Source organism: Taudactylus pleione, unplaced genomic scaffold (assembly GCF_031769625.1).
Source record: "Taudactylus pleione unplaced genomic scaffold, aTauple2 ptg000314l, whole genome shotgun sequence".
Classification (NCBI taxonomy): domain Eukaryota; kingdom Metazoa; phylum Chordata; class Amphibia; order Anura; family Myobatrachidae; genus Taudactylus; species Taudactylus pleione.
The window spans coordinates 15,592,073-15,617,702 of NW_028284715.1; the positions used below are offsets into that span (position 1 = coordinate 15,592,073).

Here is a 25,630-nt window from a genome sequence, read left to right on the forward strand (position 1 = left end):
ACATTACTCCCACCAGCTGGACTTGCTTCCAACTCTAAATAACCCCCTTCATGTACATTTTACAGAAATATGCTGTATGTATGAGGTACATAGATAGGCTTTGTGCCTCTACATCATCAGTAGCCTCTACTAAATTGGAAGACTATTTTAAAAATTTAACAAATCCATACCTGGCTTTAGAACAAAACAATATGTCTTGACACATGTACTCTCTTATTGGGGGCATGATTATAATGAATAGTAGAATCTCTAGACAAATGAGCCAGGGCAGTTGCCCGTTTGACCCCTGTCTCTCCTTGGAATGTTGGAAAACAGGCAGAATACTGCTATTCTCTCTTATATACAAAAACTTCAATGAAAACTAGGCAATTTGTTTTTGATATTTTTTTTGGAATTACTTTATTGTGAAATAAGGCACAAAGAGAACAAAATGTTCTTAAGTCAAATTTTTGCTGCTTTTTCAGTGCTTCAAAACCTAATTTTTTTCTAACACTTTTGTTGAATCATTAGTAACAATAGCAAACAAGCTGTTCCAAAATTAGGCTTTGATTTCAAATCCATCATTATTTGATAGCATAAATATAAAAAAAACAAACACACAAAAACTATTATCCAAGGTTCTCATTACAAGGCCGTATGATGAGAAATAACGACACATAAAAAGCCACTAATAGGCCACATTTTTTTTATTTAGTAGTGTTTATGTTCCCAAGTTACATTTTAGGTCTATTGATGTAAGACTACAAAATTTCCATTAGATTTTTTTTTTCTGTGCTTATAAAATACCAACATTTTTGTTTACGGTCATACACTCTGTAACACAGTCTGCAACAAGTTACATGGAATCATAGGCACTTCAAAGGCTTTAAAAAGACTTATACAAATTAAATGCATGGTGAAAATGACAACAAAATTGCTATTGAAACTCCTACTCGTACCTTCAGGAAAAAGAAATAAAATTGGAAGGAGTTTGTACAGCGGCCACAGACTTCTGCAACTTTGTCAGAATACTGTTCTAAGTCTTTGGATTTGGCTCATCCCTACAGTCCATATCAGGATTAGGCAGCCTGCAGCGCTTGGGCTGCTATTAAACTACAAGTCCCAGCACATATTGCCAGCTGAAGAACCTTCTATAGATTAATTAAGGTTGCATCACTTACGTAATACATTAGTAGACGGAGTCACATCATTAAATGCTGTGTGTGACTGGCCTCCTCCTATAGAGGTTATTAAAGGTGCATAAACTCTTAAAATTAATTGGACATTATAACATGTTAATAGGCTCATCTTATAATTGGTTATGCATTCCTGCTCCCAAACTGTATTCTGACTTCAATTGTATGTCTACCAATAAACAATTATTTAGCGTAGTTTTCTGCCAGTTATAGGCAAATCAAAAACAAGGACCAGCAACAAATAGTATTTTTGAAAACAAAACCCCAGTTGATTCAGAGACCAGACTTTGAACCATTATTCTGAAAACTACTCTCAGCAGTTATAGGTTACATTTCAAGAAACAATTGCAATTCGTGACAAAACAATTATTTTTGTATAACCACTGTATGTATCAATTCTTAAATGTAGAAAAATATACGGTGATAAAACCCCAATCTTGGAGAGGCTTTATCACATTTATTTAGATATTTTTTTTTCCCATTGTGTAAAAAAAAAAAAAAAGGAAAACCCCAACATTACAGATTAGGAATTATTTATTTACCTGCACTTAAAATGTGCTCTTAATTAAATATTGACATGACTTGGGACGTACAGATATTGATGTGTTACTATATTAAATGATGACCAGGTCTCCGAATTACAAACAACCCCTCCCCTTTATAATTAGACATTTCAGACAAAAACTTCACTATATGAAAATATATATAAACAAAACAGAAATATCATGGCTTTCCTATAATGTGTATATTATTCAATGCAGGAGTAAATTAATGAATTTTACTGTAAAAGGGTGGAACAATATTAGAGCCTGGACACAATTCCCTAACACTGATGATTTTGCATTAGTCAGTTTGCAATTATTACTAATGCATTCTGTGTTTTGTAAGCAGAGAATTGGTGGAAAAAAAGTAGTTTTATTCACGCACTTAAATCAAATCTTAAAAAGAAAAAAGTTTACTGCCGAAGTGTATGGAAAAATAGAATAAGTGTCTGTTTGACTATACAAATCTCATTTAAGAGAGAATGCACCTTTAAAAAAAAAAAAAAAAAAGTAGTTTACAAAGTTACAGCTTGTAAATAGATATTCAAACTTTCTTTTTACACGTTAGTCAGCATAGATCTGTCAGAAAATACACTGATAAACAGAGCAGTAGTGTAAAAAATGAATATCATTACACAGATTTATACAAATGTTTATGTTTACATAGGAAGGGAGAAAAAAAGAACAAAAAAAAGTACATTTACACTAATATACTGTATATCTGAGTTCTAAGACAATTGCACCATGACAACTACTAAAAGGCATTTGTTTGGAAAAACAGATAAATTAATGAAATAAAACTAAAATTTGAAAGATCTGAGACATGCTAAAAATATTAAACAACCTTTCATAGACCCGAAGATTGAAAGACACCATTTTCATTGTTTTTTTTTTTGTATGTTTATGCATAAAAGGTCCGACACATTTTGGTGAATACCAATGGTCTTATAAAATAATACTCTGCCACTGCTACCCACTGAACAATGCAAAGATTTTTAATTATTATTTTTGTTTTGATTTTATTTTTTAATGAATACATGAAGTTTGTATTTTTCATTTATAATTTTTAAATACAATGGGATTTTTTTTTCATATCATAAACTCGCCTCCGATGCTCCTTATTGAACAAAAAAAAACAACTTCATTTTTCTATGCAAAAGCTTTATTTAAAAGAAAAAAAAAATGTTCAGTGATCTCATAAAAAAGAGACACTATTGAGGAGTTTTATGCATAAAACTCTTTAGTTGGTGCCTTTTGGTAGACCGCGCTGGAAGGTTTTCGTTCGCCCAGGTCATAGCTTCCCTCATCCTTCTTTCTCATGCGGTAAACCAGCAGCAAGATTAAGAAAACGGCAAAAAGGAAACCAATGCCTCCACCGGCAATGACCGCTGAAATAAGAATAGACACAGTATTTAAAAAAAACATTACGCTGAAACTCTAAAACTTGCACATTTGTTATGTATATGCAGAAAGCCTACACACAATGGAGGCACTATAACGTTTACTCCTAGAATCTTCAATGAAAACTATGTATATTGTTTAGCCTTTAATTACTTTATCATGAAATAAGGTACAAACAGAACATTTATATGCTGAAGATAATTTTTCTCTGCTTTATTAGGCCTGCTAAACTTCATTAAATCCTCATGCACACACTTTATCAATGTAGCATTTGCTCACGGACAAAAATTAAACTGTTCCATTATGAGCTTTTGAATTAATGTCCTCACTGTTTGATAAAGGCATATAAAGACAAGAAAAAAAAAATTCTAAAGTACTTATTACTAGACTATGATGATGATAAATAATGGGCCTAATTTACATTTAAGGTCTAATGAAGCCAGGTCACAAAATTTCCATTTGAATTATATTTCTTTGCTTTAACTTTTAGGTTTGCCGTCATATACTTAATAACAGCCTAGATGGGGTATTTAATTTGGCCATATGTGGCTGCAATGTATGACTGCGCACGTCACTGCTAATTATGGTACATCAATATTACAGCTTTTCTTTGCACCTCTATGGAGTGTGATGAAAAATCTGCAATTCTGGAGGTAGCGAGGGGCTGGAGAAACGGTTGGAACTTCGGCACCTCTCGGCCGCTAATCTGACTGCCATTTTGCATGGAATCATTGCTTAAACAGTTTACAATTTTGATGGATGATGAACGCAATAAAAAAATTATCGTGACACTCCTACTCCAACTTCCAGAAGAGAAATAAAATAGAAATGAGTTTGTATAGCGGCCTGAACCTCTGCAACTTTGTCAGTTTATTTTTCTAGCCTGGTCCAATGCCATAGACCATCTCAGGATTATGCAGCAGCCTTTGGATCTCAGGCTACAATGCCCAGTACATCTTGCTAGTTGAAGTGCCTTCTAATGTGTAATTCTGATTGCATTCAAAGTTATGTGAACCAGGGGTTCTCAACTCCAGTCCTCAAGTACCACCGTCAGGTCATGTTTTGTGGATCTCTTTAATCATGCACAGGTGAGTTAATCTATTTTGCTGAGGCAGCTTATTATCCCACCTGCTTCCGCAGACTGAAATCCCAAAAACATGACCTGTTAAGAAAATTTGAGGGCTGAAGTGGAGAACCACTGATGTAAATCTAAATATATTGCTCTCTACTACAAAGATTGAAACATTCTTAGTTACGAGTTGCATGTAATACGGTCGCAATTCTGGACACAGTCAGTGTTTGGTGATTCTATTCGAACAACCGCCTGTATTCTGAGTCAGACGCATCTAGGTGAAAGCGCCACCCTCAGCCCTACGGCTGCAAGAGCAGCGGTCACCACTAGCAACAGCACTTACACCTACCCCATACGGAAAAAGGCGTGCATTCTGTATATACGCGCAACTCTAAATAGGTTGTCTCTATGACTATACGCCCACAACATGCTCACTCCATTGCTGCCCGGTTACCGCAAAGTAACAACCATGTAGCCGTCACTGAGAAGTGTCTCAGATGGGTCAGACTTAGTCGTTCACAGCCACTATCAGTTGCACGTCGCTGTAGCTCATACACAGTTTGCAAAAAAATGGCAAGATGCAGCCGCATACGGACTTGCGTACAGCTTAGATTCAGGCACTATATTGACAGACGGTCCAGTACACATAGATGGCTGAATATGGAAGCGACCAGCACTAATTTGTTTGGTCAGAAGGTCAGTTATCCCTTTCATACGAGTTACTGTGCACATACAGATGGAGTAGAATGTACAGGCACGTTCTGGGGCAGATGTACTAAGCTCTGGAAAGTGATATATTGGAGAGTGAAACTACCAGCCACTCAGCTCCTAACTGTCATGATGCAGGCAGTGTTTGAAAAATGACAGTTAGGAGCTGATTGGTTGGTAGTTTATCACTCTCCACTTTCTCTCTCCGAGGCTTAGTACATCTGCCCCTCTATATTATATCCTACTTAACTCTTTCAGCATGGGAGATTCGGCTTAGGGCACTATGCAGGCGTTACAGCAGGGTGGCATTGCTTGTCTGTGCTTGCACCTCTAAACCTAATGAAATGGGATCTGTGATTATTAGAAATGAAAAAGAGGTTTTCAAATCCAAATGACTAAGAAGTTTTAATTTATAAGGCGCCACAAAGCGCTGTAGTTTGGGAGGGGAGGGGATGTGTAATGGCTTGGCTTGTATAAATACAGCACAGATACAATTCAAAGTAAAGTAGATGCATTTGTATACACACAGAGGCACACCAGTCTTACACTCACCTGCAAGCACTTCTGTTCTGTGGAATAGGTTCTCGGACTGCTTCTCTGTATACACGTTCGTTTCACCGATCGGTTTACCCTGCACAGGGTCTGCAAGAATCTTTTTCTCAGGCTTCAATACAAATGAAAAAAAAAAGAAAAAGATGATATTAGATACACTGATATTAGCAGCTTGTTGCTAGTCTCCTTTCACCACCAACGGCTATATGAAGCTGTGAATACGCTGCCTTATATCTTCTCATTTATAAAACTAGTACATAAACGCACTAGGAGCAGGATGCATGACGCATTGCACTCGCGACGCAATGCATTCAGCCGGTCATTGCATGCATGACGGCGTTGGTAACGCGGTATGCATGACTATCCCCGCAAAGGACCGCTACAGTGAACGGGCTTCCAGGTCTATGAGCCAGAAGCCCCTCCAGCGTCCTTATGCGCATGCCGCGGGGGATCCGATTGAATCACTATCAGCACCATAGGCTTCTATGGGTAACCCTGTCAGGAAGATGGCGTTACCCAAATCAACTAAGTCCCGGAGTGCATTGCAGTCCAGGCCTGGTGCATATGGGAATTGTTGTCAAACCCGCATTTACAGGATTTTACCGCATTTCTCGGCTTGCTGCATCCTGCCCTAAGAGTTCAATGGAACCTTACTCAAAGCCATTATCATCACTGGACCTGCTTCAGCAGCGGATGCAAATGTAAACGCAACTGCAATCGCAGGTGTTAAAAGATGCTAATGCTTTCCCAGACACATCCCAGCATAGGGACGCCCACTGCTGCCTTCTCAGCCGTCCAATGTTGCACTCCTGCGTAAACCTCGGTACCAGCGATGCACATCAAGCAGCCACGCAACATGCACGGCAGGTCTGACCAGCCGCAACCACTGCAGCTCTCCCCACACATAGATGGTCTCGTGCTGCAAATGCAAATCGCCATGGCTAATTTATGCACGCCCATGACACGTCTACGTTTACTTAACCAACACCCCCCCCGTTTCCTCCCCTAAACGCTGACCACATGACACTCACTTTGCGAATGGATCCTCTGCGCGTACGCAATCGATGTGTGCGCAGCGCGACTTACACGCATGTGCATTGGTAAATAATCGATCAAACTGCGTTCACACGGGAATTACGTCTCCGCTGCTGAATCAGGCCCACTGTTAACGAGTAGGGATGTGCGCCGGACCATTTTTGCCGGATTTGGATTTGGTTCTAATTCGTCGTCCGGCTTTGGATTTGGATTTGCCAAACTGCGGTGACTGGCTTTGGATTTGGATTTTTTTACAAAAATTGACAAAAAAAGCTAAAATCACATAAATTGGTCTTTTTTTTCTTCCTAGAGTATTATTAACCTCAATAACATTAATTTCCAGTCAATTTAGACCATATCACAGCTTATAATATTGTTTTCAACATTATTGGCCAAAGGTTGCAGTGAGCTGACTGGTTACTAAGCGACAAAGCAGCGGCACAACGACACAGACACCACAGTATAAAGCACATCTATGACACATTGCCACACAGCAGTGGCAGAAATGAAAAGTAGTGCACCCACCCAGTGGGGTACGGCCAGCAGAGTCACAGTACTTGTTTACAAAGTGGGCTACGGCCCAAGGAGTCACAGTGCACAATCTTATTCACATTACACCGCACATAGGGCCTGATTCACATTACACCATAAAGTAGTGTCTCTTATTTATGTTACGACACACAGTAGTGCCCCTTTTACACAATGCCCACAGTAGTGACCCTTTTACACAATGCCCACAGTAGCGGTGTCCCTTACACAATGTCCCCCAGCAGTGGTGCCCCCTATGCAGTCCCCTTAGTAGTAGGGTCCACTATGCAGTGCCCCCAGTAGAATGCCCCCCAGTAGTATGCCCCCCATTAGCAGGCCCCCCCCAGTAGTATGCCCCCCATTAGCATGCCACCCAGCAGTATGCCCCCCATTAGCAGGCCCCCCCAGTAGTATGCCCCCCATTAGCATGCCACCCAGTAGTATGCCCCCCCAGTAGTATGGCCCCCCCAGTAGTATGGCCCCCCAGTAGTAGGCTGCCCCAGTAGCAGCCCCCCCCAGTAGTAGGCTGCCCCCAGTAGTAGCCCCCCCTGTAGTATGGGCCCCCCCTGTAGTATGGGCCCCCCCTGTAGTAGGCTGCCCCAGTAGCAGCCCCCCCCCAGTAGTAGTAAGCCCCCCCAGTAGTATGGCCCCCCTCAGTAGCAGGCCCCTCAGTAGTATGGCCCCCCCAGTAGTATAGCCCCCCCCAGTAGCAGGCCCCTCTGTAGTATGGCCCCCCCAGTAGTATAGCCCCCCCAGTAGCAGACCCCCCCCAGTAGTGCAGACCCCCCCAGTAGTATAGCCCCCCCAGTAGCAGGCCCCTCTGTAGTATGGCCCCCCAGTAGTATAGCCCCCCCCAGTAGTGCAGATCCCCCCCAGTAGTATGGCCCCCCCAGTAGCAGACCCCCCCCCAGTAGTATAGCCCCCCCCCAGTAGCAGGCCCCTCTGTAGTATGGCCCCCCCAGTAGTATAGCCCCCCCCGTAGCAGACCCCCCCCAGTAGTATAGCCCCCCCAGTAGTATAGCCCCCCCAGTAGTATAGCCCCCCCAGTAGTGCAGACCACCCCCCCCAGTAGTGCCCCCGGCCCTTGCACAAATAAAAAAATAAAAAATAAAAACTTACCTGTATCCCCGCTCCCGCGCCGTCCGCTCTGTCACACGCTGAGGAGGGAGCCGGAAGACGGAGCTCATGTGTGAGCTCCAGCCGGCTCCCTCCGTGCAGCAGCCAATAAGAGTCTGTGTGACTCTCATTGGCTGCTGTAACAAACACACAGCTGCTGCTGGCGGCTGTGTGTCTGTGTCTGTGTAGGGCAGAGCGCTATCACTGCGCTCAGCCCTACACGCGAGGAGACCTGATGTCGGATTCTCTAGTGAGAATCCGATATCAGGCGGCCGCCGTTCGGCCCCGAACGGGGATCCGAGTCAGGCGGTGAACACCCGAACAGGGTTCGGGTGGACTCGGATCCCCAATGTTCGGAGCGGTTCGGATTCCACAGAATCCAAACCGCTCATCTCTAGTAACGAGTAACATTTGAAAGCTATTCTACTGGTGGAATGATTACTTAGAGTTCACCATGAAACAACAGGTTTAGGCGTAGTGCTTGCCATGGCTTATTTTGGCAACGTTAAGTTGGTAACACTGGTGTGCTGCAGGAGCGCGTAAAGTGTCTTTTTTCGCTTTGCATTTAAATACACAGAACCGTCAAAGGTACGATTTGTTCCTTGTTAACACATGGGATGGGCTAGTCAGGTGTCTGCATACTGGCGCCGTGGTACTATCGCGTGACATGGGAGGTATATTCCCCTTCTGTATAATGTGACATAACAGGTTTAGAACTCAGGTCACTGACTGACAGGCCTGCCATCAACACATAGTGGGGCCCAGTACAAATTACACAGACAGGGTCCGCCACCTCTTTGCTTCCCCCTTCAAGTGGACGCAATGTTGCAGTATACGATGACCACCAGCCCAAAGGACACACAGAGGTAGCAGTGATTGAATTGTGATTACGCTCACACAGACGATTCAGTCGCAAATTGAGTGACGGTAGTCAGCGTTTGGGGGAGGAAATGTTTAGAAAAACTCGGACCACTGTTTTCTGGGGATCCATAAATTAGCTACTGCATCCTTGCTCGCAGCAGGAAAGCCCTCTGCGTTTCTGGAGACCCGCTATGTCTGCGACAGCTTACACTTACTCAGAAGGCTGATGGTCGCCTGATCTGCATCCGATGTTTCCAGTTTTGTGCGTGAGCGGCAGATAGGAGATGCTTTCAGGTTTTGTCTCTAAGCACTGGCTGGCGAGTGAGTCATTAGCATATTTTAGCAATTGCGATCCATGAGAGATTGCAGCTGCGATGGCATTTGCACCCACATATGAATTAGGCCCATACTCCCCAGATCTCCCCACATGCCATCTAACCTCTCACATCATCCTTGCAAGTTCTTCCGACCCCTCAACATGCTCTGTCTGAGTCCACCCTGCCCTCCCATGAGTGGCAACCCCCCGAGCCCCCATGTAAATCCAGCTCTGCTAAGATCAAAGATTACAGTCTGACAGAACAGACATTGGGTCCTGCAGACACTGAGGATCTCAATCATGGAGTGTTTCTTTTTAACTGTCAGAAGTTACCCCATGTATAAGAAGCATTTTAAAGCCAGGATGATACGTCAGTACCCCCTGATGGTGGCCGTGAATGCCTGTTAGCCAAATAATAAAAAACATTATTTTAATGTATATCTGAACTTTGTGGGCAATATCCAATTTTAACATATCCCAGTAAATTGAATAGAAAATAATTTGTCCAGAGTTTTTTGGAAAAGTCAGACTGAGGCTGCTTCCTCAAACAAGGAGATATGAGGGGCCTCCAGAATCATGCAGATAGACAGAAGTTACCCATACTGCACCTCATCAACACTTTTGCCCTCTGTCGCTCACTGCAAAGTTTGGGTCTGCCCTCTCTCAATGCTGCCATCCAGTGCACCAATAGCATCGCGCCATTTCATTTTTGCAGGGACTGCAGCTGTATGCCCAGAGTGACTTGGTGCTTGTGACAGTGCACCAACTCCGCTGCCCCAGCCTCTCTTTCTTGGGTCCATGTTTGTATTAGGTTACATTTTATTACAAAAGAAAGGTGTAAGGTCAGGGCAGGGCCCCCTAGGCAAGCTGGGCCCCATACATGGGTATCTCCTGTACCCCCTCCACCCCAATGGCTGACACCACTCTTTAATTGTGGATAGGGCTAATCCAGTCTGCCTTAGTTTACCATAGCTTGCAATATACGCATTGGCTCGTCTTACTAACCACGAAGTGCTATTAAGGCTATTTTGCCAATTACCCTCAACATTAAGGATATTGATGTATCAAACCTTCCAAAGAGAACAGGTGGAAAAGTTACTCATATCTCTGCGTCAGATAAGAGAACCAAAGAAAAAGCACAGACAGACCCGAAATAGACAAAAACAATTAATTAAGCAGAACTTGCCGGAGGGCGGGTATAAAGCCCATAATTACAAGTAATCTCAACGTCTACCATAACTAAGAAATGACATTTGAGATAGGTGACGATATAAGTGGCTCAAAATGACATTGTGCTAGAACCCACAGTTTAGAATCTGAATGAGGATTGTACTAAACACTGGATAAAATACAATGACTGTACAATAAATGCAGGTGGGATGGTGATCATACCTCCTGCTCTATTAGTATCTTTGTCTGCATATTCAGCGTAGTCATTTCCACAACTGGCGCATCGCTCGTGGGTGGGCTCTCTGGTAGTGATCGCAGGGTCGTCATCTGCACGGGGACTTCATCGTCATCAGGGTCTACTGTCCCTATTTAAAGAGACATAAAACAGAGAAACGTTAATGTTTGTAAAAAATAAACATAGCACAGTGCACTGAACCGTCTATTTAACCAATTAATCGTCAGTGTTAAATCAGTTAAATTATTGGATGAACTTATTTCTATTACGTAAAGTAAATGCAGAAAGTGTTTTGATTGTGAAGCCGGGTACACACTTGCAAATCTTGGCTCAATTTGTCTTTTCAGTGCAAATCAGAACAACAAATTGGGCATAGCAAGTAGTGTGTATGCCCGATTGTGCACTCCTACGGGTCGCATGCAATATCGTGTATTTGGACGTGCTGCACGGCCCTCAACACACCCTCACTAAGCATGACTTGTGCTGCAAGATTCAACTGCAAAAATTTGCATCGGGCCCCTACGCAATTACCTTGTGATCATAGTCTTTCGCCTACATTGCGCTACTCTACCTATTAAGACAAGGAGCTACCTGAACTGGCTGCATAGATATCCTTCAAAGGTTTTCTGCCTGTGGCATAATAATGCTCTGGATGTGGGCATTGGTTTGCCTGTGCCCAGTAGGTTATCCCCCGGCTGGAGCAGGACAGAGGTCACACGCGCATGCTCAAGTTTTATGGTCACCGATTGACACTCCACTTCTACTAATGTTCTAGTTTGTGGATTTCGAGCCTAAAGGTTGGCAAAATTAGTGAAAACTTTTGGGTCATTGGGATTTAGCATAATAGTCTACCCAACACTAAAATCCTGCCCACACTCCCATACAATATAATGCTACTATTATTTATACTTACACTGCAGACTGAGGGGTTCCATATATTAACTGTCTACATGGCTTGTTTTGGGAAAAAAAAAAAAAAGAAGGTGACCTTGGAATAAGAGGGGGACGAATGCCAAAGTTAAAACCATCTTTAGTGTTCGAATTGGTTAAACAACATTCCCTGAATATTGTCCTGCTCACTTTACCAGATCCATCGTCATGACCCTAAAATATACAAGGATCACAGAAGCTCTACTTTTCCTAGGGGTGGTACAATTCCAATAATACACAAGGCATTATATATTCAGTAGGATGAGATCAAACTAGACCATGCAAATCATTGTAGGATTCTGACTACAATATACAAGATCAGCATTACAGTATATTTTGGCTGCACGTACAGCTTCCCTTCCCTTATTTCTCTACATAATAGTAAGAGATTAGCTGTATGGAGCAAGGGAGAATTAGAAGAGTCTGAGACCTTAGTTAGGTTATGGACTATACATACAGGGTCATGATCTTTCCAGGATTCTCTATATATGCTCACAGTACATGGGCGTAAACTCATCGCTTAGTAAATGTTTGGAAATAGATATTTTCTTACCAAAAAGCCTCTTCCTGTTCCACTTTGACAGTGATGTTGCCAAGGGACGTTCTACCTTATGCAAAGTAGCTCTTTTCACTGGTTGTATCTACACCCAATGTGGCATACTTTATTATTTAAATACATGAGAATATGTAGGCTTTATCCTATATGGAAAGACACACCAAAGATTGCAGTCATACACCCATTCTTTCGGGCTCTTGTGGTGCAAGATTGTTCCTCTCTGCATCATCGTTTTTGGGTATAGATCACCTTCCAAAAGGCACCTACTAGTACCCCTCTAAACATTGAAGTATTGAATTACAACTGTTCCAACCAACTCCAATTACAGAACACTGTATGATCAAGGTTTATGATAAATTCCTATAAACTCCACTGAAGAGGCGACCCAAGCTTTTTTTAATTACTATATAGAGCTGTATTATACTACTGCAGTATATTAGAACCATGCACTAACCGTGCATTGGAGAACACTTCCATTGTGTAACGTCAGCAGAGAATACATGGCACTGGCTGGCAGATTAGGTGATTTATACTCTGTAAAATCACCACAAATAAATCCCCAGGATTAGCAGCAGAGTATTAGAAACTGTACATGGAGGAGTTCCCTCAAGACTCCATTTATATTTATAGCAATCATTTAATGTACCTACTGGGACCCCAAATATTGAGGCTTGGTGCAATTTTGATCTCATTGTCTTTTCCTCTTAAGTTTAAACTAACCTTTCCATAAATGTTATATTACTGTCACCCTTGTATCCAGTCCATCTGTGTCACCCCTGTCTGTCTGCCCCCTCCCCTTAGAATGTAAGCTCTCACGAGCAGGGCCCTCTTCCCTCATGTGCTTCTCCTTCACTTAATTATACTTTAATATATAACAGTACCCCACCCTTGGTTGCTGACACCATGCTGCTTATCTAAGTGTTATGCAGCAATGTATTAATCATGTATCTGTCCTGCATTGTTTGCATTGTTAATAACGGTTTTCTTCTGTGCTCATTTGTTTATGTACATTGTAAGGCGCTGCGGAACCCTTGTGGCACCATATAAATAAAGGATAATAATAATAATAACGTGGCTTATGAGAGTTGCCATATTTCATGCAGGAACCCTTCACTGCAACGATCGGGAAACCTGCGCCGGTTCCCATGAAGTGAGAATCCTATGAACTTATATTACCGACTAATCATGAAAATTTTAGCCACCATTTTAAATAATGACCATCACATCGGTTACTCCAGAGGACCAGAAAGCCCTTCTGGTTTAACAGACAACAGACACAAACATTAAGACGCTGTTTACAAATCTCAAATTCACGATAACCCTGACATTCTGGTAATTCTACTTATATGCCTCTTAGCGTTTGACTGTATCATTACGGTTTATGGAGTTTTTCAGAATCCTGTTAGTTCTGCACAGAATTTCTCTACCGGGTATGACTGCTTTATCCTGACAGCTGGTACACAAACTAATCATTGAAATATCAGTGTTGTTCCCATTGAGGAAGTTTGCTGCACATGGGAACATTGCTCTCACCACTCCTATTGGCTGTGACAACTGAGCCACTAATAATTATGGCCCTCATTCAGAGCCGCACGTTAACAACAGTACGCTCGTTGCGTTCCGATGTTGACTAACCGCGCATGCGTCGGGGTTACACCGCGCATGCGCGTACGGCAAATTGCGAGCTTTTTTTCTCTCGTTCCTAAAATAGCGTACAGGAAGTGACATGTCAAATGTGATTGACAGAACAGGGCGTTTTTGGGTGTTGACGGGGGTGGAGATGACAAAACGCAGGCGTGGCGAAGCGTTTTTGGGGCGTACATACATTAGCAGATGCGAACGTCAAATGTGTTCGGACCGTCTCATACGTCACTGAAACATCCGCTTTCCATTCAAAATGCTCGCACAGCTTAGGGTCAGGATTACTCGACCACATTGGCGATGGCCTTCTCCTCCGTCCCGGGACTCCACGATGGTGCTGCGATTAATCGTGGCTGGTCAGTAAAGTAATTAGTGTTGGATTGAAATCCAGCTTGGTATGTGTTTGGAAAGCAGTTTATTGGGATAGCACAAAAGCGTACGCAGGTGGAAATCAGAGCTGCTAATGTCATGATTACATAATCAATTAGCGTACATTTTTGGGTTTTTTTTTTGGCTACAATTTGGTGGTTATGGCCTATTGTAAAAATAATGTCATCATCTTTTAATTAGCTCCCCTTTTTTTTGGTTTACTGTTGAATTTGCATCGCTATGTGTTTTTTTAAACGTTCCTTAAAGAGGCCTTTTTTTTAACATAAGAGGGTCAGTTTTTGCGTTTAAGGCCAGGATTAAATGTAACCCATTTGTACAATAATGTCACAATACAATGTCTGTTTTTTTTGTACAATTTATTGTTTACACACAAACAAATTGGCATAATATTGTATTGCCTTTTTTTGTGGCCAAGATATTTGATCTAAAAAAAAAAAAAACATAACTACTAACATAATCGTAAATACAAAATTTAAAAACATTTCACAAGAAAGGAGAGGGAAGTTTTGACCAGAAAGGAATATGAGCCAAGCACAGAAGGAAAGTGGGAAAAGTCGCCATTGCTGTCACCGTTTTCTCGGCCGTTTGGATGGGTGAGGGTGGGCGCCAGACCGGGTCCGGGATGCCATCGGGCTGGCCTGTCCAGAGGCAGATGTTGTGGCCTCTGGACTAGGCACAGGGCTAGGCACATTTGGAGGATTGCCTGATGTTGTGCCAGAGGTGGAGGATCTGGATGTTCCGGCAGGAAGGGAGGTCGGCTCCACCATGTGCTGGCGAACGAGCTGCTCCAGGGCATCGGCGATGCGGATGTTGGCCCTGGTATTTTCCGCCAGGGCCTGAGCAATGGTCACGTTGGCCGCAGCATTTTGCTCCAGGGCCTCAGCCACCCGTATCAGACTGGCGTCCATCCTCTGCAGAATCTCCGTATGGCAATCCGATTTAAAATTGAGTTCTGTGAGGAGGCCCACTGCCTGCGAGGGGGCACGCCCTGGACTGGCTTCTGCAGGGTCCTCAGCCGGATGTACTGGTTCCTCCCCTGCAGAGTCAGCAGAAATTCTGCGGCCAAGGCTCCCCTCTGGAGCAGACTCATCCGCCTCTGTCTCTGTTAGGAAATTGGAGAAAAGACTCACATTAGAATCTACATATTGGCACAATAGCATTTCTGAGATGGTGACATGACAAGACTTACCTTGGCCAACATGAGGAGCCGCAAAGTCTGGCATGTCCGTATCCATGTTGGACACGCCAAACACCTCCACAGCCTGCACACACCCCTGTGCCATCTCTTCTAAGTCTGTCAACTCCAATGACACAGGGGTGGGACCCCCACCTGTCCCCCTTGCATGCCTAGCCCTGTCGGCAAGTTTTTGCTTTAGACGATATTTGAAGTCTGCCCATCTGTGGAATGAATTTGGAACCATTATCCTTTTTTTAACAATGGGGTTTGTTTATAGGATGGGAAAGTGTTTACTTACCGCCGTTTGACATCCCGGGCTAGACGGACATAATCACCCACCCTATTGACAGCAACGGCGACCTCCTCCCACATTCTCCACTTCTGGCTTTGGCTCATATTCCTGGCTGCCTGGGGCAGGATGTCAACGCACTTCTGGATCAAAACCTCCATCTCCTTGCTTGTGAAATGTGGCTGCCTTTTTTTTTTGGCAGCTTTGGCGGGTTGACTGGGGCCAGCAGTCTCTTCCATGTCATCCTCCTCACCTATTTGGGTAAATATGCAGATTTAGCCACTTCTCAACTTGCACAATATTATGTTTTAAAATACTCATTGACACAAAATGCATGAAGGCCTTACCGCCGCAATTTTGACCATTGTTTCCCTGGTTTGAAGCCATGTCTCTGCTTCCAGCATGAAATCATCCAGAAATTCTATGTGATTTTGTGACGTATTTATACATGCGTCGTTAGATTGCGGCCGCATCATTGATTGTGCGTCCCTATGATTCATCCTTAATTTGTGCGGGAAAATAAACACTATTTATGGCTTGGTGTGTGTGGATTCGAGGTGGGGTTGTTGGAGTGTTGTCGGTGAAGTGGTTTGGATTTGGTTGGTTGGTTGCGTTTGGAGGATTTTGGAGAGTTGTTTTTTTGTTTGTTTTTGCTACATTTCTTTGGTTTTTACGTTCGCATTTTTTTCATTTTTTCTACATCCTTTCCTGATTTGGTAAGTTTTGTGCATTCAAATTTGTGGCCAATTGGTGTATTCTTCTGTTTTGTGGTTAGTTAATTTGTTTAACACTCATTTCATATTTTTTAGTTTTTTTTGGTTTTCGGACCCAAAGAAGTTTTTTGAGGACATCTTATATATTCGAGTTGGGTAAGTCCATTTTTTGTCTTGCATTTGCGAATGAATTACCGCATTTTGGACTGTTGGTGTAGTGACTTGCATTTGCGAATAATTTACCGCATTTTGGACTGTTGGTGTAGTGACTTGCATTTGCGAATAATTTACTGCATTTTGGACTGTTGGTGTAGTGACTTGCATTTGCGAATAATTTACCGCATTTTGGACTGTTGGTGTAGTGACTTGCATTTGCGAATAATTTACCGCATTTTGGACTGTTGGTGTAGTGACTTGCATTTGCGAATAATTTACCGCATTTTGGACTGTTGGTGTAGTGACTTGCATTTGCGAATAATTTACCGCATTTTGGACGGCTTATTCATCATATAATCCAGTTTTGCTTTTCCCTTTTCCATTTTTTGGGTCCATTTGAACCCTATTTGACGTACGGTGTGCAATGTAGTTTTCAGCGATGGGCAAATGTGTTTTTCCGTTATTTTCTGTGTTGGCTTGCAACAATTTTTTACCTAAAAAAAAACCCTTTACATTTTTGACGTCTCATTGTTGCCTTTTTTACAGTTTATACATATCATGACAATACCCCGGCATGTAAGCAGCTATGGATGGTATCAGAAAGCTAAGTTTTTTTTTCTTACTTTTGGGGTGGGTCAAAAGCCTTACATTGTAAACTTTGAATTTCAGATAGATCTGGGGCGAATTGTTCTGGCCCTGCTCCCGGAAGACGACCAACCTCAAACTCGTCCCAGGCGTAGGCATCGTAGGCATGCAAGGCCCCAGATATTTCGAACACGTGTCACCCTTTTTGGAATGCCCGATGATGAGGTTTTAAGACGCTACCGTCTACCTCCCAAAATCATCATAGACACTCTCTCATTAATAGAAAGTGATCTTGAGCGGAAAATTGACAGTCCAACAGCAATACCACCACTGACGCAATTTATGGCGGTGTTACATTTCTGTGCCTCAGGATCGTTTCAAACAACGGTCGGAATAGTGGCGGGCATCTCCCAATCCTCCTTTTCCCGGATCCTGAGGGCAGTGATGGAGGCACTTTTCCAGCACCTCCATCATTTTATTCAAATGCCTTTGGATATGGGTGCCCTTAGTGTGGCCAAGGCCAATTTTTACCAAATAGCTGGCTTCCCACACATCATAGGGGTTGTGGATGGTACTCACATACCACTTCAGCCTCCAGCACGGCTGGAGGCCATATTTAGAAACAGGAAACACTATCACTCCCTGAATGTAATGGTGGTATGTGATGCCTCCCTCCAGATCCTGTCCCTGAATGCTAAATTACCCGGAAGTGCTCATGACTCCTTCGTCATCCGGCAATCAGGGATATGGCAGAAATTAACCAACCTACAAGCTGGTGATGCGTGGCTTCTGGGTAAGTGGAGACCTTTAGTACATAACAATGTTAAGCTTGATACACAGTGTTCCTGATGTGGTCTATTTTTGTTCACAGGAGACAGTGGATACCCTTGCATGTCCTGGCTGCTCACTCCTTATTTGGCTCCCACACCAGGGCCACAAAGTGCGTATAATTCCGCACTTACAGCCACCAGGCAAGTGGTGGAGCGCTGTATCGGCCTTTTAAAAGGCCGATTCAGATGCCTCCACCGCTCTGGTGGCGAGCTCATGTATGTGCCGGATATGGTGTCTAAAATTGTGGTCCTGTGTGGGATATTTCACAACATTGCCATAAGGAGTGGTGTCCCAATGCAGCCAGAGGATGCCTTACCTGAGGATGGCCCCCCCGAGGTTGGTCGAAGGTCAGTATGTGGGGGGGCCATACGCGATGATGTTGTGGCCAGATTTTTTAGGTAAGTTTGTTCAAAACTCCAGTGTTTATACCTAATGTGTTTTTTTTTTTGGGCAAACATCTAATTTATTTTTATTTTTCTCACCATCTTCTGTTTGTTCACATAATCTTTGGCACTCCAACGCTCACTACTTCCTGCTACCCTTACCAAACCTGGATCTGGTCCTTTTGGGCATATATTCTGGAACCCATATCGCAACGCCATGTTTGTGGAATCATGTTGGCATGGTCCTTCGTCAACCAGTTCTTGATTTTGTGTTTTTATTTATTTTTTTCTTGGTATGTGTTGTATTTGAATTTATCACTGTGTATTTTTTTGGGGAGTGACCACTTTGTTTGCTCTGTTATGTGGTGAATAAATGTTTGAAGAGTGAAATGGTCTTCCTTTTTTGGGACGTTAACAGCAAGTGTAACCAGGTTAACACAAGTTACATTTGACTAAGGGGTAAACCAGTACTGACGCCAGATGAGCAAAACTGAAATATGTTTTCAGCTTTCCAATCCACACCAAAAGGAAGCCTGGCCCAACCTTGGGATTTGTAAGATTGGCCTAAGCAGCTTGCGCACCAAGTAGGAACCTGGAAAATGTAGAAATCTGAAATTGACACTACACCCAAAAAGGGAAATTACATTGTTACTGTTATGTGTTTCTGGTGTCTGTTTGACATACAAAGACAAAACACAATCTAACTTTTACAAAAGGGAAATCCTTGCAGGAACTTATGTCAGGCTAAACTATTTTGGTTTTGGTTTTTAAAAATGATCCACAACGTATATTTGTCTTTAAAATTTTATTGGGAAAATACAACAAAAAAAAAAATCTAATGCCGAAAGAGGCCAGACAGTCGGTCGAGGGCCACCAGAAGGCCGATTACATGGTGGCACATCTGCCCCACAACATCCGCCACCTCTTGCCGACGCCTCTGTTCCTCTGTGGGTGAGAAAAGTGTGTGGGTTAATACAACAATAGGGACTCCACAGAAAAACATTAATTAAAAAACAAATCACTCCTAAACCCAAAAACATAAATAAAAAGTGTGGGCTGGCAAAAATACAAGGCCTAGGTACAAATTCCCACAGGTATGATATGTGTATGCTTAAATCACCAGGAAGAGGTAAAGGCAAACCTTCACAATCAACAAAAGTCAAGCCACAAAAACACGAAGAAAGGCACGACACATGATTACATACAAACAGTTTGTGGTTTAAAAAAAAATAATAAAAAACATACCGGGAAAAAAATCGGGAGCTCCGGCAAAACCTCCATGATCCTCCTCGGAGGATCCGTCATTCCCCAAAGAATGGGGCGGAGTTATGCTGGACTCCGGGGAGGGGGTAATTGGAAGAGGGGTGGGTGGAGGAGAGGGGGAAGTGGGACGGAGGGGAAGGAGTCCCGACATTTCCGGGAGAGGGTCTGGGAAGGATGGGGAGGAGTGGGGAATAGGGGAAAGATTTGGGGTGGAGTGTTGGCTGGGGGTTGGGGAGAGTGGGCGGGAACGCCGACGTTGACGGCGGAGTCTTGGCTGTCCCCCTAAAATATGTCAAATAAATTGCGTTTAGTTTATGGACAAATCCGGCCAAACAAACAAACAAAAAAATAAAAAAAAAAAAAAAAATAGCAGTAGAATTAAAAATTCATAAAAAGAGGGAAAACATGCAGACGCAGATATGAGTACAAATAATAAATAGAACAGACAGGAAAACATGCAGACGCAGATATGAGTACAAATAATAAATAGAACAAACATGAAAACATGCACACGCAGTTTGCCCCACAAACACAAACATTAAAACCACAATACATAACACTTACTTGCCAGGATCTGCATGCGAAAGCATGCCAGCAAGCGGGGCGTTCGCCGTTGCAGGTCGGACCACCTGCGCTCCAGCTGGCCGATGTTGCGGCGTGATCCAAAGGACCGCAGGCGGGACCGTACCTCCGCATACGCGGAGCGCTTCTGCCGGTTGGTCATGGGTTCTGGCTGGCTGGTGATCCGGCGATCCATGACCTCCGTAAGCACAAGCAGCTCACGCCTGGTGAATGCGGAGGCTCTCATGATGGCAATGGTGTTTTTCTTAAAAATCATTTTTGATTAAGTGTGTAAAAATTTTCTGATTGGCTAATGTATTTTGGAAATTAACAGGAGCAATTTTATTGGTTAGTGTATGAGTCATGTGTTCGACAGGGCCAGAAATCTCTGGAGAGTTAGGATAGGCTTGATGCAGTGACATGCGTAAGCAAATTTAAATAAAGAAATGAACCCAGGGAAATATGCGGGGATACACAGCAATAGTACAATTGTTTAATTGTGGTTCACATGTTTTTTAAACAATACAAGCGAATGTTTCATCCGTACGTATTCTGCGGGTAAACACAAACACAGACAAGAGTAAAGTTTCTTTCATTGTGTTGAAAAAAAACAAACAATTAAGCTAATTGATACTAGGGATGTGCAGGCTCGGATAGGTTCGAGTTTGCACGTGGAGTTCGGATTTTTCCCTCCAAAAAAACGGAACTCAGAACGAGGCAAAACGTCATCTTACATGGACGAACATCATCATTCCTGGTCTTTTGTCCAGGAATGATGATGTTCGTCCATGTAAGATGACGTTTTGCCTCGTTCTGAGTTCCGTTTTTTTGGAGGGAAAAATCCGAACTCCACGTGCAAACTCGAACCTATCCGAGCCTGCACATCCCTAATTGATACATTGATTGGCATGATACGATTGATGGAGGTAGCCAGAATAAAGGAGCAGGTAATCGACATCTGACAAGGCCACTTCCTGTTTATACTTGTGCGTGCGTTCCTTTCAAGCCATTTCGGGGATGTACGCTCGCTATTTCGTACGCTCGTTAGTTAGAGGAGGGGTCGTCAGAGTTTTGGGAGGAATTTTAGATGCGAACGAAAATACGAGCGAGCCATTGAATTTAAATATTTTTGTACGTACGCCTAACGTACGTGCGCCCGCTTGCGAGTGGGTCTGAATGAGGGCCTATATTCAGATAACATTAATGTCCAGCCATCTATAGATAGTTTTACAAGCTCATACAAACTGCCACTAAATCTACTGGGTTGAATGTGACCATAATTATATTGTTAAGGAAATTTTTACTTGCTACGTAGTTCTAATTATATACTTAACTGCGTTATTCTCAAATACAGGACATGAGAGTCATCTTCTTTCAGTGAGACCTTTTCTTTTATCACCATATAGCTTGGGAGGATTCTACATGCTTCCAAATAGTTTTGAGACTTTCCCCTTTGATATGTACTATGTAACCTCACAACTTCAATTCCTGACCCTGAAAACTAGGTTAAGATTATTCAGTGACGAGAATCTAGGGTTGTCTCCTAACAATCCATTGTAGTCAGACTTTGGGAACCAACTAGTACCCCAGAAGGTAATATATGGGTAACAACAGTATAGCTATTTGAACAGCTCATATTTGAATTTATGGTAGAACATGTACATATCTTTTGGTAGGCTACTTCAAGTTGAGACCTGCTGCAACTATGACTCAGTTTGTCACTTGCTACACATATTTATAGTCATCATGTAACTCCTCATAGATCCAAATATAATACAACACACTTCTTCCTTATACTGTCTTTTGATAAGTACTTAGAACAACAGTAGTAGGCAGCGGTGGCTCCTACCTGTAACCTCGGGGGGTCTGCTGCTTAGTCTGCTCTCTGCCGTTCTGTGCAGCCGGCTTGTGCGCATGCGTGGGGATTGCAATCCCAAAGCAGCCCAGGCTTCTAGGGACAGGGCCGTAACTAGCAATGGGCGTTGCACAGGGGCTCTGTGGTCAGCACTGTTGCGCATGACGTTGTGCACTCAGGAGGAAGGGTCCGTAGAAGGCACTACCTTAAACAGGCATTGGCTGCAGCCCCTAGAAGCCAGATAGGGCTGCCATTATAGCAGAGGAGTAGCTTCTCATTGAAAGCGCTCTCCCTGCTAATTGCAGTCAGGACTGGCAGTTCCAGGGGGACAAACCACATTCCCCCGGGGCTGCCTGTCTGGCTGTGATTAGCAGGGAGCCATCCATTCGGAAACCACTGCCAGGCAGTCCCTGTGGGTGACGGATTTTACTTAGAGGGTTGCTGTCCTACACCTCTAGGTAAAACCTGCCACTTGTAGTAGACACTTAAGTGGAGGAATTATATAACTAAAAAGGGCAAACACAATTAGGATAAGGCAATGGGCTCAAACATTAGAGATCAATAATTTCCTCCAGAGGACGAAAGACATGCATGCATGCAAATATATATATATATATATATATATATATATATATATCCAACTGAGCTGACTGTGCTTAAATCATCTCATCTGCCTTAAACTGTAGTGAGATCACCTGGTTGTTGTGTTGTGATCCTCTCCTGTTAGAAATAAGGACTGTGGGTTCACTGTTACAATGATGTACCCCTGAGGAAGTTCCGGTACGAAACGCGTTGTTTTCTTCATCTATTGTACTCTATTATTGAATGTAAGCTCTTTTACAGATATTACAGTTTTTATGAAATAAATACCGTATATACTCGAGAAGAGGCAGAGTTTTTCAGCACATTTTTTGTGCTGAAAAAGCACCCCCTCGGCTTATACTCGAGTTATGTCCGCATGGTACGCAGCTGAGTAGCATACCATGTGGGCCGCGGTGCAGACTGTGTCTCTGTGACACAGCTGCACCGCGTGTGTAGCGCTGACCAGTCGGAGTTCGTTCAGCACTACACACTGCCAAACACACAGCCGCCGAAGCCGGCAGCTGTGTGTTTGTTGTAATCAGCAGCCGATGAGAGTCTGTCAGACTCTCATCGGCTGCTGCTGCTCCCACTGCAGGAGCCATCTTTCGGCTCCCGCAGTGGGTAATGGGAGAGACGTCATGATGACGTCTCTCCCATAATGCAAATCGGCCGGAGGAGCTGATAGCAGCGGCGGGACCAGGAGCGGGGTTTCAGGTAAGTGTTGTTTTTTATTTTTATTAGGACTATTGGGGGCACTACCAGGGGGGATTACTTCTGGGGGCACTACCAGGGGGGGATTACTTCTGGGGGCACTACCAGGGGGGGGATTACTTCTGGGGGCACTACCTAGGGGGGGATTACTTCTGGGGGCACTACCAGGGGGAATTACTTCTGGGGGCACTACCAGGGGGAATTACTTCTGGGGGCACTACCAGGGAGAATTACTTCTGGGGGCACTACCAGGGGGGATTACTACTGGGGGCACTACCAGCTGCTGCATTTCCCACCCCAGGCTTATACTCTAGTCAATAAGTTTCCCAGTTTTTTGGGGTAAAATTAGGTACCTCGGCTTATATTCGGGTCGACTTATACTCGAGTATATACGGTAATATCTTTTATCCAAGGAAGTTTTTCTTATTAACTGATAGTGGCCATTTTGGCCCTTTTTTTGGGTGTGTACTGGTGTGAGGGTGTCTTTCAGTGAAGAATACAAAGGATTATCGTGTACCCATATCATCCGTGAATTATAAAGGATCAACAAGAATGAACATTTCTGAAGTGGGGAAAAAGGAAAAAAGGAATTCAAATTCTACCTTTTTATGCAGGACTGATCTTTTTGAATAGCTATATATTATTCATTGTTTCTATAGTGTGCCATTCATGGTTATTTATATAAAAGATCTTTATATTTTGAGTTACAAAACGCCCATTTTCTCCTTTTCACTTTTGCGTTTCTATCAATTATATCTGTCTAACAGAGATATAGGAGAAAGGTGCAGCTATTTGAATTTTTGTTCAACTTGTTTCTGTTTCATTAACTAGAGCAGAGGGGCTGTATTTGTTTGTTTGATATATACATATCTATCTATCTATCTATCTACACACATATTATACACCCTGCAGGTAACAAAAGATGGGCGGGCTGTACTAAGCATTGCATCCGCGATGAAGTACATCCAGTCTCTCTTCGAGTACATACCGCGGTATGTACCTAGAAATGTGTACATCGCAAAGGACAGCTCTCATGATAAAAGCTGTCCTTTCCGATGCCCCCGGAAAAAGGAACTTCCAGGTTTAACAACCAGAAGTCCCATGAGCTGTGATGGGAGGGATCCGATTGGATCCTTCTCAGGGGCAGCATCCCCAAAAAAAGCCCATAAGCTTCTATTGGGTAAGGCCACCTGAAGATGGCATTACCCACCGCAGGGCCGAAACTAGGATATCTGTCACCCGGTGCAAGGTAGCAATTTTGCGCCCCCTCCCTTCCCGTAACTGGATTTTGTCCTTGCTCCTCCATAAGGCAGTGCACTAGTCAAAAGTCCCTGGTATAATGACTTACATTATTCCACACACAATAATGCCCATTACACATTATGCCACACACTGTAATGTCTATTACCAAAGTGCCACTTACATATTTGCCCGACACCATTGCATGCCCCACAGTAAGGCTTCTAATTACTTTAAAATTACCTGCTCATTATCGGGGGTTTCATGCTCGTTTCCAGGGGGATTCATGCTCGTTGCTATGGGGTTTGTGCTCATTGCCCGGGGTTACATGCTCGTTGCCATGGGGTTTATGCTCGTTGCCATGGGGGTTTCATGGGAGAAGATGCAGCTTTCTGCATCTTCTCCCGGCACTTGCGCTGGCCTAAAAGACACTAGAGGTCCAGTAAGGACCTCTAGCATCTGTCTCCTCCTTGGCGGTGGCCATTTTTGGATGGCCATTTTCTGACTCTCCAGCCCCCAAGCCACCGTGAGTCATCCCTTTTTCACCCCCTGCATTCCAGCACCTGGTGCACGTGCACCTCTAGCCCCCCCCCCCTAGTTGCGGCCCTGCCCACCAGGAAAATTCTGCAAAACCACTTAAAACTGCATGATCGGGGGTTTTACTGTGTTTTTGTGTTTAGTATGTCCCGCCCAATGGGATGAGACATCTGTCCACAAGAAGGAGATGTATCGAGTGTATAATTGAACAAATGTAGAAGTTGCCATAGCAACCAATCAGCTTTGAGGAAGCATTTATCAAGTACATTCTAGAAAATGATAGAAGCTGAATGGTTGCTAGGATCATCTTCTCCACTGCTCCTTACTTTAGATGGTTTTATAAACTTCTCCCCCCAAAAATAATCTTTAAACGCTTGTAACAGAAAATTCAAAGGCGTGACTGGAAGAGAAGAGGCGTTGGCTTCCTGAAACATTAAATTCTTATTTTATGCTACAAAACTAATAATGTTTAAATGCAAATGAACTGTCTTGCCAACACTGGTGTTATGAAAAAATAATT

The 25,630-nt window shown here is 43.3% G+C and overlaps 1 protein-coding gene across 1 annotated transcript in view; it reads right to left on the bottom strand.

The window, feature by feature from the left end:
• Positions 1 to 668: 668 nt before the first annotated feature.
• SDC2 (syndecan 2) overlaps positions 669 to 25,630 on the bottom strand; it is a 128,237-nt gene continuing 103,275 nt past the window's right edge. Inside the window, exons 3-5 of the mRNA XM_088442708.1 lie at positions 10,699 to 10,841; positions 5,451 to 5,562; positions 669 to 3,105 (exon numbers count right to left, since the gene is read on the bottom strand). Of these exons, the coding sequence (XP_088298834.1) occupies positions 2,942 to 3,105; positions 5,451 to 5,562; positions 10,699 to 10,841 (419 nt within the window). The 3' untranslated portion in view covers positions 669 to 2,941. The remainder of the gene's footprint in view (positions 3,106 to 5,450; positions 5,563 to 10,698; positions 10,842 to 25,630) is intronic.